At 38.1% G+C, this 15,862-nt stretch overlaps 1 protein-coding gene across 1 annotated transcript; it reads left to right on the forward strand.

Annotated features, from left to right (window-relative positions):
* Window positions 1–1,271: 1,271 nt before the first annotated feature.
* LOC128215850 (kinesin-like protein KIF28P) lies at window positions 1,272–14,191 on the forward strand. Its single transcript, XM_052922461.1, has 21 exons — window positions 1,272–1,307; window positions 1,687–1,884; window positions 2,158–2,290; window positions 2,465–2,541; window positions 2,845–2,959; window positions 3,513–3,624; window positions 5,836–5,941; window positions 6,505–6,546; window positions 6,887–6,947; window positions 7,310–7,491; window positions 7,731–7,811; window positions 8,535–8,649; window positions 8,961–9,027; window positions 10,573–10,718; window positions 10,886–11,034; window positions 11,205–11,342; window positions 11,542–11,766; window positions 12,287–12,406; window positions 12,534–12,816; window positions 13,035–13,160; window positions 14,118–14,191. Exons 1-21 carry the CDS (start codon window positions 1,272–1,274, stop codon window positions 14,189–14,191), a joined length of 2,586 nt encoding a protein of 861 aa, XP_052778421.1.
* Window positions 14,192–15,862: the final 1,671 nt, after the last annotated feature.

The following is a 15,862-nucleotide window of genomic DNA, read 5'->3' on the forward strand; positions in this document are numbered from 1 at the left end:
AAATGGCCATATTCGGTGTACGCGGACATACGTACAATGCGGTGAAATTGTAAACAATAAACAGAAGATCCAGCATGTTCAACCTGTTTTTGAAAACGCAAAGCATTCCGCTTCAAAACCTATAAATATTGAAGGTAGCCATTTTCTGAGATGGTATATCCATGCAATGATTCAATGTAATGTGTTAATTGTAAGAAATAAGGCACCTAAAGTATAGGCACTACCGAATCTGACCTTTAATTAGATCGATTAGTAATTTCAATTTAACAGTCAAGCCTAAGTAATGTGGCCTTGGCGGTCTGTATTATTTATGCAATAATACACTTATTTGATCAAAGTTATGAACATTACATGTACACTACAAATAATTAATATTGTAACGGCCCGCTGTAGGCGGCGGATGGGCGTTCATAATAATGTAACGGTCCGTTGTAGGTGGCGGATGTGCATTCATAGTGTAACGGCCCGCTGTAGGCGGCGGATGTGCGTTCATAATAATATAACGGTCCGTTGTAGGTGGCGGATGTGCATTCATAGTGTAACGGCCCGTTGTAGGCGGCGGATGTGCGTTCATAATAATGTAACGGTCCGCTGTAGGTGGCAGATGTGCATTCATAGTGTAACAGCCCGCTGTAGGTGGCGGATGTGCGTTCGTAGTATATCATTCCGTTAAGATGGAAGTACGTTCATAGAACGTATGTTGACTTGGTTGGTAATATGCAAATTAGCAAAGCCCGGGCTCTGTGTGGATAGAGAATTTAGTGTATATAAAGACCAGCGGACCCCTTCAGGGTTACGCATGCTTTTCTCTGAAGAGATCTGTTGGTAGTTGTTTGACGTCGCACGTTACAATATTATTAAAATTTGCTCTTACAAACCAGCATCATCACTCTGGTGAACGAGAAGGCTTTTAGTAATGCAACGGCATAGGAGGAGTTGGTCGAGGTGTTCCTCGGTTGTTTATCCGCCTGTCAAGGGACTGTGTGTTGGAGAGTGGATGTTTATATTTGTTACTGATGACAGTATCAAGAGCAAATTATATCTAGATATACGAAGAACGAATGCGTGCGTGTGTTGCCATCTACTACAGTATAGTTAATTAAGTTACTATTTAACGACAAACCTGATAATAGCAATGATGGCACTAATAATATATGTATTGTACTTGGCATTTAATATGTAAACCTCATTAGCATTGATTGATAGTCAATCCGTTAGCTTGAGAGAAATTTAGACCAATTACACGGCAGGTAAAGGACGCAAGCGCTGAAATGAGTAAGCTGGAAAATATCAAGGTTGCAGTGAGGGTAAGACCATTTGTATCCTTAAAAATGTTTTTGCAGCTTGTTGTGCAAGGATTATTTTCCTATCTTGCTTCTTTTCCTTACATTTGTTCCAACAACCAGTTACATGGTATATTTGTACGAAAAGAGCAGTAATTGAGAAATCATTTTAGTTTCGTAATAATGTAATTAACACTTACATAAGTGATCGAATGTATTTTCAGTCCTTCGATACAAAGAAATACATGTGCGATTAATCTATAAGATTTTTTGGTATAATTGTATCACACGTAAATTTAGGTCTTCTTAATGGACAACCTATTAAACAAAATAAGGAAGTAATTTACATGTATACCACTTTTGAGACTGAACTTACGAATATGCTCCTTAATAATAAGTTAAGAACCAACGAGAGTTGACGAAAGAGTGCAAGAAGATCGTGTCTGTGGTCGAAAGGAGCACGTACCTCTTAGATCCGACCAACCCGCACGTCCCCGCCCGACAGTTCACGTTTGACTACTCCTACTGGTCACATGACAGCTACAGCGAGAACTCGGAGGGAAAATTTGTGGCCGAAAATGACTCAATATATATTGATCAGGTTAAGTTCAATGTTTGGAAGTTTCCTTTTGAAAATACTGCACACGTTGCGACGAAATATTAAAGAAAATATGCGACATAGAAGAAACTCGTACATTCTTACAGATCAATGTAAATATATGGGAAGGCAAAATGAATGTCATAAATTACGTACTAACATTTCTAGGCGAACTTTCCTCGAATGAGCTGATTATGGAGTTGCAAAATGGCACCTAGGCTGTAATAGGTATTGTGAAAAGCGTACAAGTCAATTGTGTATACGTTAATTATTTAGGAGCGTGTGTTCAGTGACCTGTGTGCGGGATTACTGGACGCCGCCTGGGTCGGCTATAACTGTACACTCTTCGCATACGGACAGACGGGCAGCGGCAAGACATACACCATGATGGGATACGGACAAAACAAAGGTGAAATGTAATGATACAAGAACTGAACCACACACTAATGTCACATATATAAATATATAATATGTACACATTCTTGTACGTTCTGGAGCGTATGTACACTTATAACTTATTGTAGACTGACTTATCCGTGTGGCACATACTACCAGTATATGCACAATCTATTTTTCCATGCAGGGCTGATACCAATGGTCTCCGAATCGTTGTTTCATGATATCCAAGAGAAGGGACAAAAGGCAGGGGTTATTTATAAGGTATGCACACAAATGGCTTCCATTAAAAGTTGAATGTATGAGCATTAATTTCATGATTTTACATGGTAACCATGAACTCTTTATTCACAACGCATTTATAAAAAAATGATACTTTTAAAGCTATCCTAATAATGTTCCCGTACTCCTTACAGTAAAATTCAACTTCTTTAGCTCATGTATTGACATTTCTTTGCCATATTTGTATAATTCGTATCTAACATAAATCAATGATTTATTAAAAGATCAAATTGGCTGGGCAACAATAATACAATAGAAACTAAGACCTGTGTTTGTGTCATGCAGTTGTCGTTCAGCATGTTCGAAGTGTACAATGAGCGAGTGTTTGACCTGCTCAACCGACAGGCCTCACCCCAGCAGGGCCTTCCCGTCAGAACACACCACAAGCACGGCTTCTTCGGTAATATAACTATACTAGTTACCACCGGTACCTGACGTTTGGTATCTGATTCTAGTAGAGCTTTCTAGTACAAAAGTTGATCTCTTGGCCTCATTTGCATTTAATTGCGCTTTTATGATTAGAATGATATTTATTTATAATAGTTGTATATTTAGTTAATATATACGTTTGATTTTTCTTGTCCCTAATAGCACATACACTGTACCACTTAGGTGACCAATGTTGAACCATGTTTTTGTCCTTGTATACATCATAATTTATAAATACATGTAAATCATTTTCTATTAAATTATCAAATATGATATGGACAGCATTTCTCTTCACTTGTAACACCAATTGATCATTTCGGGGACCAAATTGGTTGTCTGGCCTAACAATAACATCAATAACGTTTGAGTTGAGTTAAATAGACAGCTGCAATTATTTCAGCTTTCACAACTGTTTTTCTCTGTAATGATTGTAAACGCGTTATCAGACATGTACACTGATTTGTATTCCTCTTCCAATGATACAGCTTTAATTAAAAATATATTAACCACCGTTTTCCTTCCAGTTGAGGGTCTGATGGAGGTTCCGGTGTCGTGCTCTGGCGACCTGGACCACTACATCGCCGAGTGTAACCGCAGCAGAACACTCGCCGTCACCAACATGAACGAAACCAGCAGGTGACCCAACTGAATTTCAGGATTTATCAGTTAATACTTATACCTAGAAAAGGGTTTTGCGAATTAACTTTGGACAAGGTAATAGTCGGTCAGAATGTGCAAACACCGCAGCTTGGTTTGCATTAATACAAAGCAGTAAACGCCGACTAATTTCTAATCTAATGAGCCGTTTTGTGATGTTCTCTCCCCATTTGATGACTTGTTTTGTTCCATAACAGCCTTGTCCACACCGTGGTCACTTCTCCATTAGCCGTTCTGTGATGTTGTCTGCCCTTCTGTTAATACAGCCTTGTCCACACCGTGGTCACTTCTCCATTAGCCGTTCTGTGATGTTGTCTGCCCTTATGTTAACTTGTTTTGTTCCATTATAGCCTTGTCCACACCGTGGTCACTTCTCCATTAGCCTTATGTGATGTTGTCTGCCCTTCTGTTAATTTGTTTGTTCTAATACAGCCTTGTCCACACCGTGGTCACTTCTCCATAAGCCGTTCTGTGATGTTGTCTGCCCTTCTGTTAACTTGTTTTGTTCCATTATAGCCTTGTCCACACCGTGGTCACTTCTCCATTAGCCGTTCTGTGATGTTGCCTGCCCTTCTGTTTACTTGTTTTGTTCTAATACAGCCTTGTCCACACCGTGGTCACTTCTCCATTAGCCGTTCTGTGATGTTGCCTGCCCTTCTGTTAACTTGTTTTGTTCTAATACAGCCTTTTCCACACCGTGGTCACTTTTCCATTAGCCGTTCTGTGATGTTGTCTGTCCTTCTGTTAACTTGTTTTGTTCCATAACAGCCTTGTCCACACCGTGGTCACTTTTCCATTAGCCGTTCTGTGGTGTTGTCTGCCCTTCTGTTAATACAGCCTTGTCCACACCGTGGTCACTTCTCCATTAGCCGTTCTGTGATGTTGTCTGCCCTTCTGTTAATTTGTTTGTTCTAATACAGCCTTGTCCACACCGTGGTCACTTCTCCATTGGCCATTCTGTGATGTTGTCTGCCCTTCTGTTAACTTTTTTTGTTCCATAACAGCCTTGGCCACACCTCGGTCGCTTCTCCATTAGCCGTTCTTGATGTTGTCTGCCCTTCTGTTAATTTGTTGTTTTTTTCTAATACAGCCTTGGCCACACCGTGGTCACTTTTCCATTAGCCGTTCTGTGATGTTGTCTGCCCTTCTGTTAACTTGTTTTGTTCCATTATAGCCTTGTCCACACCGTGGTCACTTCTCCATTAGCCGTTCTGTGATGTTGTCTGCCCTTCTGTTAATTTGTTTGTTCTAATACAGCCTTGTCCACACCTCGGTCACTTCTCCATTAGCCGTTCTGTGATGTTGTCTGCCCTTCTGTTAACTTGTTTTGTTCCATTATAGCCTTGTCCACGCCGTGGTCACTTCTCCATTAGCCGTTCTGTGGTGTTGTCTGCCCTTCTATTAATTTGTTTTGTTCCATTATAGCCTTGTCCGCACCGTGGTCACTTCTCCATTAGCCGTTCTGTGATGTTGTCTGCCGTTCTGTTAATTTGTTTGTTCTAATACAGCCTTGTCTACACCGTGGTCACTTCTCCATTAGCCGTTCTGTGATGTTGTCTGCCGTTCTGTTAATTTGTTTGTTCTAATACAGCCTTGTCCACACCGTGGTCACTCCTCTATTAGCCGTTCTGTGATGTTGTTCAATTAATGCCCTTCTGTTAACTTGTTTTGTTCCATTATAGCCTTGTCCACACCGTGGTCACTTCTCCATTAGCCGTTCTGTGATGTTGTCTGCCGTTCTGTTAATTTGTTTGTTCTAATACAGCCTTGTCCACACCGTGGTCACTTCTCCATTAGCCGTTCTGTGATGTTGTCTGCCCTTCTGTTAACTTGTTTTGTTCCATTATAGCCTTGTCCACGCCGTAGTCACTTCTCCATTAGCCGTTTTGTGGTGTTGTCTGCCCTTCTGTTAATTTGTTTTGTTCCATTATAGCCTTGTCCGCACCGTGGTCACTTCTCCATTAGCCGTTCTGTGATGTTGTCTGCCGTTCTGTTAATTTGTTTGTTCTAATACAGCCTTGTCCACACCGTGGTCACTTCTCCATTAGCCGTTCTGTGATGTTGTCTGCCCTTCTGTTAATTTGTTTGTTCTAATACAGCCTTGTCCACACCGTGGTCACTTCTCTATTAGGCGTTCTGTGATGTTGTTAAATTAATGCCCTTCTGTTTACTTGTTTTGTTCTAATTCAGCCGTGCTCATACAGTGGTCACTCTGACCTTTGTACAAAACTACTTGAAGGAAAACAAGACAAAGGCGTCTAAGATCAACATGGTGGACCTCGCGGGAAGGTCTGTTGTAATAAGCATAGCACTGACTTATATTAATAGAGAAAATATAAGATTTTGAATAAGGAGAACGTGTACGCATCATTACTTAAGGGTGCAAAATATATGATTTATAATTCGTTTTCGACCCATTAAACCACCTTTAACCAATCATCTCGGATGAGTGATCAGAAACTGACTCATAGTATTTATAAGATGAAGTACATAAAGGTATGTATGCCTACTGTGGTACATCCTTCCGTTTGATTATATTATTTCACTGCTGACAGCGAGCGAGCCAGCCAAACTGGAGCAACAGGTGTACGGTTCGAGGAAAGCAGGAACATAAACAAATCGCTTATGACCCTCGGACAAGTCATCAAGAGTACGAAATTTAGGCTTTACAAATATTGTTGAATAGGTCTCACCAAGTAGATTTCACTCGATGTTATTTTGTCTATGCATACAAATATAAACGTAAAATACCTCAAGTTTCATTATAGTATGGGTTGTAGACAGTATATCTTTAAAATTGCCTTTTCTCAAAAGCCATGCAATTACACAAATACCCAATGATAACGTTTCCTGTTCCAGATCTTTGTGCTCTTTCACAAGGCAGAGTTGACCAAGGACCAAGTAAGTATTTTTCAATGTGTACACTAAATTTCTAACATGAACTTTCGCATACAAATTGCAAATTATGTCCAAATGGATGTTTTACATTGCTTAAGGGGCACGTTTTTATAATTTGATTTATTTTGAAAATTTTCTAGCCCCGTATCGGGACTCAAAACTGACTATGCTCCTTAAAGACGCCATTGGCGGGAATTGCAAAACTGTCATGGTAAGTTGCTGTTCGCGTATCTTTGCTGATCTGATGTTTTGGATATAATTTAAAAAAAAGTGAAGATATAAAAGTTAATAATGTACTGTTTTGATCATTTAGTTGATTCTTGCCACAATTCTTGCTTTTCAGATTGCGACACTTAGTCCTTCAGACCAGGACTTTGACCAAACAATGTCGACACTACGCTATGGTACAAATGTTTTTGGAAGAGTTGCAACTCGTGGTCATAAACATATTTAATAACAGTTTCTGCCTAAAACAATAGAAAAGAAAGATCGCTATATCTATGACTAACGCTATTCAAATACTCCGAACCGCTGATTTAATTGCTTAACAGACCAAAAGTAAAAACTAACTATTACATAGTACGAGGTTTGTTTACAAAAAATAGGTTTATATACATATAGTTTCTACCTTGTTGGAGAGTTCTGATAATGGAAGTCATGTACGAGTGTCTACGAAGTATCACTTCGACGCATACTGTAGGAATATGTTCGGTATGTCTTTTTAAATTATCCTATTGTGAAATTAAAATAATTGTGTTTCCCCAAGCTGACCGCGTGAAGTCGATCAGGAACGAGGCTCGGGTGAATATTTCGGCGACGGACCGCCTCATCCGAGAACTTCTAGTGGAGAAGGAGGCCTTGTTGTCAAAATTAGGGAATAACATGCGGGCAGCACCGGGGTACTCCAAACAAGGTGACATGCTGTATGTTTATGTTGAGATCATTATCGTGAAGTTATTCGTTTGATTTTTGTATAATTACTAATTCATATATAAGGACAGAATGTATGTTTTGTTCATTTCTCATTTTCCTTTTTGTTACAGAAATAGCAGATCTTAAACAAAAACAAGAACAAGAGGTGTGTACAATACTGTTCTTTTAGTTCAATTGTTTTTAAAACTGCGTAAGGCTGTTTTGTATTTTTGCTTCATTCAAAACAGTATATACCTATAAGACGTTTGTTCCAGATCCGGCAGATTAAAGGCGAGCTGTTGGACATGGAGGATGCATGGACAAGGCGTATAAAGGAAACACATAAACTCATTGAGGTAGCCGTGTTTTTATTTTATTTTTGCACTCTCTCGTCCGCTTGTCATCCCTACATGGATGTGTATCATTGCCTGGTCTGAAACGATGCTTGGAAGTCATTTTGAGACGAACTAGTGACGAAAACATCACTTTCGGACACAGATCTGGTCACAAATAGTTATCAATATGGAAAGCACCAACACTTTGGACAGCCCCCAAAACAAATAATCCTAACCTGATTTCCTTAACATAATTATAGTAATCGAAACATAATGTGCGTTATTTTACCAAAACAAAATACAATTTAATTTGAGAAGCAACCGGATGAATGGATATTTCTTAAGACAAACAATATAATCGACTTATATTATCGGCAAGCAAATTTCTTTGGTAAAATAATACTCTTGCATTTGTATACACGGTATTTAGAAGTCGATTGACATAATAAGAATGAGACCATATTTGGGTCGGCTTCTTGACTCGATTTCGTTTTGATTGATAAGGACCAGTGTAATCATTGTAAAGGCTATTGACCAAGCTTATAATGCAAAGTATGTTCGGATTTCATTTGTTGTTTTAGGGAAAACACACTGATCTATGTCCGAAATTGTTGTTCTGTCGATATTTAATCCAAAACGATTGTCAAACAATAGCTTTTATAAAGACATATTAATAGTTGGCAACCGCATTTTATTGAACTTATTGATCAAGTTGTGTTAATATTTCATTAACGTCATGCGCAGTTAGAGGTAGCTGCAGAGCGTCGTAGTGAGCGTGAGCGGGCGGACGTTCCCCACATATGGAATTTGAACGAGGATCCGGTCCTCAACAGGCGCGTGTACCACTTATTCAGCCAGGGTAAAAAGAGGACACTCATTTATAATTTATAAAGTAATCAGTTTTGTTGTGTTGGTATATTGTTTGAGAATAACTAGTTTAAACTATTGCCTAATTATTTTTTTTATATTGCATGTATTTCGAACATGTATTAGCTTTAAACGGTAAGTCCTAATTTCGTGAACAGTAATTAGTTGTCGGTATTAAGCTTACTGCAAGCTAGATATTGACCAGTATATCGAGGAAGTCCTAGTTTACATTTATAAGTACATAGATAATACTGCAGCAGTATTCCATTGTTTTTCATTGTTTTCCAATACTGTTGTTTTCAGGGGTGGAAAGTACCATTGGTAATGCTCGAGCAGTAAACCCTCAAGTAATTGAATTGCATGGACCAAGGTAGCTGTATATCTGTGACATGAATGATCGTGTAATCTATAGGGGATGTTATAACAGGACGCTCTTCTGACGTTCTGTATCACGTTGTGTTCGTTGTGTAAACCCGTATCCATCGAGTTCCCGTAGCGGTCGAACAGGTGTATGTTTATACCCCGAACAAGACGTGATACAGTTTGAAGGAATAGTGTCCTATCGTTAAAGTATGTTTATAACATGTTTAGTCCTTGAGTATTTAAACACATCACTTTAAGTTAAACCAAAAACATTGCACCTGAACTTTTATGATATTTATAGAAAATTCAGGAAGTGAGGTTTTAATTCAATCGCATTTTGATATAGTGTATTTTCATTTTAAAAACATTTAAACATAAAACAGCTATAAAATACATTCAAAATATAGTACGTTAACGAAAAAAAACATGTTAATGAACAAGAACCGTTTTATTTTGTTAAAACAAAATTGAAAAGGCATCGTTTGGTAAAAAGGTGGCACTCATCACGTGCTGATTGCTGATGCGAGTTTGGAAAATAACAGTAGCGTGATACGGAGTTTTTTTTAAATATTGATGGGCATATAATAAAATAAGGTATATTTCAATGCGAGACAAGTGCCAACACTTCAATGTTAATTATTAATTAATAAAATTCTTATTCTGTCTAGTAGCCAGTGTTCGTCGTATTTTATCCCCAGTATAAGTAAGCAGCACGCTGTTGCGGAAAACAACCGGGGCCAGGTGTACGTTCGTCCATTGCAGGGCATCGTCAGGGTCAACGGGGTGCGGGTCAACTCCCGGACAAGGTTGAATCACAACGATAGGTACTATGTATGTTTGTATTTCTTTAGACCTTGCGATCAAGGATAACCCGTGAAAGTGCAAGCACTTATTTCCAACGGGGTCCTTTGTTTTTGCTGAAGGGACAGCATGCAGAAGAGGCAGTGTTTGGATACAAGGAAGTCCACGTAACGCACCTAGCTCTTTTTCGAAGAGACCCCTTGGTTCTTTTACGTGCTCGGTGTAAAGCACCGATACATGGAGTACAACTTTCCTGGGTTAAACCAGTACTGAGTACACCACTTTTCCAAGCACTACCCTTTAAATGCCGAGCGCCAGGCAAGGGAGCTACTTGTACCAATAGTACGACGCGGCCAGGGATCGAACCAACGGCCTCCCGCTCTGTAGGCGGACGCCTAACCACTAGGCCACGGAGACAGTTTAATATGCCACGGATACGGTTTACTTGCTTGTTAAATGCGCGTATAAGTAACAGTATTCAAAATACAACAATTGAAACTGCACATGGGTTAAGGTTGAAAAAATAAATGGACACCAAAAAGGGTAACAACGCTACCAGACAACAAACATTAAACACATCAAACTGTATCCATCAGTTATTATGTTGAGGTATTTGTCATAGTCAGTAGTATTCATTAAAAGAGATTTTCGGGCAAAAGTCTTAATCCGCATCTACATCAACACCAAAACACAGCTGGTTGAATTTAGCATATGCCGGACTTTCTTAGCAAAGTTTCTCTGATTCTGACAGACTATGTTTCGGGTCGAGCCTGCTGTACGTGTTTCACCACCCCGTGGAGGAGAGAGCATTGATACACCAGAGAAGGAAGATACAGACTGTCACGTTTGACCTGGCCAAAGAAGAGATACGCACGAAAACGGAACTCACTGCAGAGGGTAAAAACATACTTAAAAGCCGTTTTTAATTACATATGCTTATAACCCAAATTAATAAAATGTTGTCGTTTATATATTGTACATTTTGTTAACGCACAAATAACAATATCAATAACTATTTTGCCAAATTCAGCAATTTGTTTGATTTGCCACTAAACAAATTTCAGCACAGGCTTGGCTTCGGGAAGAGCTATCGGATGTCCGTGCACTGACAGGGGAAGCTAACGCCATGGCGGCAGAGCTTGGACGAGGGGTCAGATTTGACCCTACCATTGTCCCTGCCATTGTACTCGGGGATACAAACAAATGTTCTCAGGTAGATAATAACCTGGGGTGCAGTTGTAGTCTATATGTTTACAGCAAACTATCAACGGTTACGTCTTGTGTAAATTATATCTGTGCAATTTTAAATACTTGATGAATGTATTTTACATTGATAACACTTAAACTTCCGTGTGTTATTGACACATATCTAATATCACTCAGATTTACATCCGGGTGTTGTCTGGGGAGGGCGGCGAGTTCCTCTGGAACCGGGAGCATTTTATCGAGCGGCTGGACCTGATGATGGCAATGTACCAGCGCTATGAAGCGGGTGAAGCAGACTGGGAGCCATCTACGAAGGTGGAAGACGACTAAGAACTTAAGATTTCCATCAGTATCTACTCTCTATTTGGACGGACTTATGTCTGATATTGTGTTATATCATAATGATAAGTCGTGAAATTATGAAATATTATTTTATGAAGTACATGCATATTGACGAATTGTCGTAGAAATGGAACTGAATCTTTTTCTAAGCTTTAGATTTTCACCTATACAGACGCAAGATCCGTTCTGGGAGCCCCTTGAGACGCCGACTCTGGTGGGGGTGGTGTACGTGCCACTAGAGGCGCTCTGCTATTTGCTGGACCTTGGTGAACAGCGCCTTGGGCTGTATGACATTGCTGGCCGCCAGCTGGGTGCTCTTTCCCTCTCACTCATGCCTTGTGACGCCACAGGCCAGGATTGCCTGGATACACTCGCTGTAGACAATCCTGATGATCTGGTAAACGTTTCGCTACCGAATATGGATGGTATTTTATTTGATGTTAACTTCTTTATATGGACATGTAAAGTCATAAACGTAATATTCATATTAACAAATAACATGACTAAAACAATCATCCTCTAGGAAGTATCTTTTTTATATTTTTAAGATTGGCCAGCCGATAAGATTCAATCTTGGTATTCGTGAAGCCACGGGTATACCAAAACAGTTTAAGTCGGTAAGAAGTACAATTTAAAAACAGGATGTTTTCAGTGTTACTAACTTTAGTACATAAGTGTTTGTAAATCAAATATTTACTTCATTGATTCACATCGATAATTAAGATGACGCAATTGAGAGCGCGGCACCGCCGTGTCAATTGTACGATGTTGTTTGTTAGAGGTCGTAAGAGGAATCCATTAGATGTGTGTGTTATTATCTAAATGTATTTACGAAACATAATATCTTTAGTGGTCAACTGAATAATTGAATGACAAACAGCCATATGCTATTTTTATTGTCACCACTCTTTTTACAGACGTGGTGTCACTATCTGTTCTACAATGAGAAAACTAGACGTTACACGGACGAAGTGGCGGGAGCAGTACCAACGTTCGGCTATAAACAAATGCACGAGATTACCAACATTGACCAAACGGTATTGAACTTCATTTCCTTCAGGCATGTTTTACGAAATACCTGCTTTGTGCTCGACGTTAGGTGATTTTGTAATACGAAGTTGCTGACAATTAGAACAAGCCAATACATTTTTTTTGCCGTTCCAGGCGTTAGATTACTTGCAATCCAAGTCGCTAATGATAGAGATCCACGGACGCCAAGCAAGCAGCCTGTCCAAACGGCGAGGCAGCTCCATAGACGCATACACCCTCGCAGACCAGCGGCGGATCAGCATATTTACCACGAGCTCAGATGCTGCTTTCTTGGGTCTAGACAGGATCTCTTCCGCGGGAGGTAACTCCACTAGCATTGCCACGTCTGCCCGGGCTTCGTCCGGAAGTATCATTGTTGAGACCGATGAGACGGACTGCGACAGCGATAAGGAGTCAGGTAGGAATGATATACTATTGTCATTTATTTTGAAAACATACACGAGTTGATTATGCTCATTATAGAAATGGAAACTAACTATGTTTAATTAGCACGTCACGATTTACCTTTTCCTATCAAAATCGTTATGTAACACATGATTTTTAGGTGAATGGCATATTATTCTATATTAAAAAAAAATGTTTGCCAGCAATAATACGTGACTGTTTTGTTAAAAGACGTGACGTCACTGGAGGCGTGCTCCGGCGATGAACAGAGAACTGGTGCTGTTCTTCCAGATATCGTTCAGACCGGCGCTTCCTCCCTGTCTGTGACTCGAACAGGGCTTGAACTCGTTCGAAAAGGTAGTTTACGTGTTAACGAAGTCGAGAACAGTTTTAAAAAATAATCTGATGTTGTGAATATCTTTGTGCAATTTTGTTTTACTCAAACTGGTCATTTTAAAAGTTGAAACTTATATTTTGTTTAAGATTTCAAGTACACAATGTAAACGGTATCTTTTGAGACATTCCTTTTTTGTTTCGGATATACGTATTTCAAGGGCAAAACATAATTTAAAAGGGCGGGGGCAAACGAATTTAACTTAAGCGCATTGGGCTATGTTTGTGGATGATTTAACGTTTGAACATTACTGAAATGGAATTATATATAATGCTATAGATCAGGTGACATGTTCATATTGGCCGGGTTAATTAATCTTATTGGTAAGGTGTTATAATTGTAATTGATTTTCATCCAGTTGTATTCCTTACAACAACGAAAGGAGCTTGCCCTAATGTCTTGTTTTACTTGTATTCGTTAAGTAAGCTAGATCGAAAAAAAAACCATTGCGCTGCCAATTTTCTATTAATTCGTTTCATGAATAGTAGCACTTCTACTTTTAAGATTCAACCATCGGGAACCATTGCATATCGAAATTTCATTTGTACGAATCACTGATACTATTCCTGTCCGTTTCACAAGTTCAATAAATGAATGTGAACCCGTATCCAGCAGAGCAAATACTTGTTTCTTGTAATTAAATTTCTGATGTTCAATGCAGTGTGCATTCTCTAAAATGAATAATTGATCAAATTTATTCGTTTGACTTGATTTGATGATCCGTATTAGTCAACGTAGTAATCGATCACAATAATAATATTCGAAACTGTCCGTTTTAATTAAGATCCAGTAACCATTAAAATAGTTTTTGCCTTGTCATAGACGACCAGTAAGATATATATATATATATATTGTTGTTTATCGTCTACATCAGTTCTATGTGCAAGTGCCTGTGTTTTCAATGCCTGTGACATTTTCAGGTATTTCTTCGTTCATGGAGGACTTTATAAAACATCATAGTGACGAAATTGACAACTGTCTCCAACAGCAATAGGTAAATACATCCATTCCGATGAAAGGAAGAGAAGAATAGTCATAAAATCGCGTCCAATCATAAAGAAGTTTCGAAACAAATGTTGGATGTAACTTGACTTACATTGAATGACATTTATTTTCAACAAAATCCTCACATTTATGTTTCAGGGGGCCGGGCGATCTTAATAACAGGATCCAGAGTGCATTTATATCTTATTTTTTAAAAACAATTAACTCTTTTTTAGATTATAAATATTGCAATATAAATTTGTTTTAATTAGTGCTGCCGGGTTTGTTGCATGCATAACGGCACATGATGAAATACATGTCAAGTTATAAATGATAATAAGTAAAATGTGAATCTGTGTTTAATACGTCTTAAAATTGTTTACTTTTCACTGCTATAGACTTGAATAAATGACACAGTTGTTTCAAGTCCTTTATTTGTTATGCTTATGAATAATAAATAATGATGAGAGATGTTCACGCAGTATGGATTCGTAAAGATAACTTTGTAAAGATTTGATAACAAATGTGTTTCCTCTACGATTGTCAAATTTCGAATCCCAATAAGTATATATTCTATTTTTAGTGGAATCAAGTCCGGTTCACACGTTTATTGTAACATACGGCCATATTAATGTATATATTGAATATCAAATATATAATCTGTATCAGAGTTATTAAAGAGTGTATCAATTTCTTTTAAATACTTTCTAAACCGACAATAGTACATATCCCGTGACTGCCATTAGCCTATTAAATAAATCATATTGCATCACATGTCTCCGACCGGGAAGGTCCTATTTAGAAATAAGACATTTTGACGAACAAAATGTACTTAATACTATTACATTATTTATGTACTTGGTACATGTGAGATCTGTTATTGTAAAAAAATATTGTTTAAATTATACTGAAATAGAAATATAATCATTGCAAATATTGCCCACGAGTATAGTATTGCATTACTGAATACTGTATCATTGTAGTTAACATTCTAGTATAAGTAAATTGTTGTAGGTCCTATACAATTTTATCACACGTTGACCATTCTTCTCCATTTAAGAGAAGCATATATGTTCTTGGTATGATTTAAAAGGAAAATAAATGTACAATCTGTTTATGATTATTGCTTTGATCTTCTGTCAATGATTGTAAATAGAAAAACAGAAAATACTCTAAAAGGCATTGTGATTTGTAACACCACGATCCATTTAAATACACATTATTTATAATACATATTACATTCTTTACACAAATCGTAAGAAAATTTGTCAAACGACATTTTATTTATCGGAATGAAATTATGTAAGTTTGACGGCCGTGGACAAGATATCAAGTTAAAAGGTTGCCTTTAAGAAAAAAGTCGTTGGTTTTATTTTGCTTTAAACGTAAACTGCAATATTTTTTTTAACACGTGCAAAACTTAAAATAAACAATTTACCTTAATCATTAAAATGAAAATACGTCTGAACAAGTGTTTGTATATATCAAATGTTGACGTATTCTGGTGTCAAGAGTTGTAGCATTTGGGAAATTATTTTATCTGACAAAATGACGACTTTCAAAAGAAACGTCAACTGTTCTGACAGTGTTAAAAAGAAAAACAATTTAATTTCAATATTACAACATACGTTTAAAACATTGTAAGACTCAGCGATTTATATGTCGATTTTTATGGAATGAA

This window comes from Mya arenaria, chromosome 14 (genome assembly GCF_026914265.1).
Source record: "Mya arenaria isolate MELC-2E11 chromosome 14, ASM2691426v1".
In the NCBI taxonomy this organism is placed as follows: Eukaryota; Metazoa; Mollusca; class Bivalvia; order Myida; family Myidae; genus Mya; species Mya arenaria.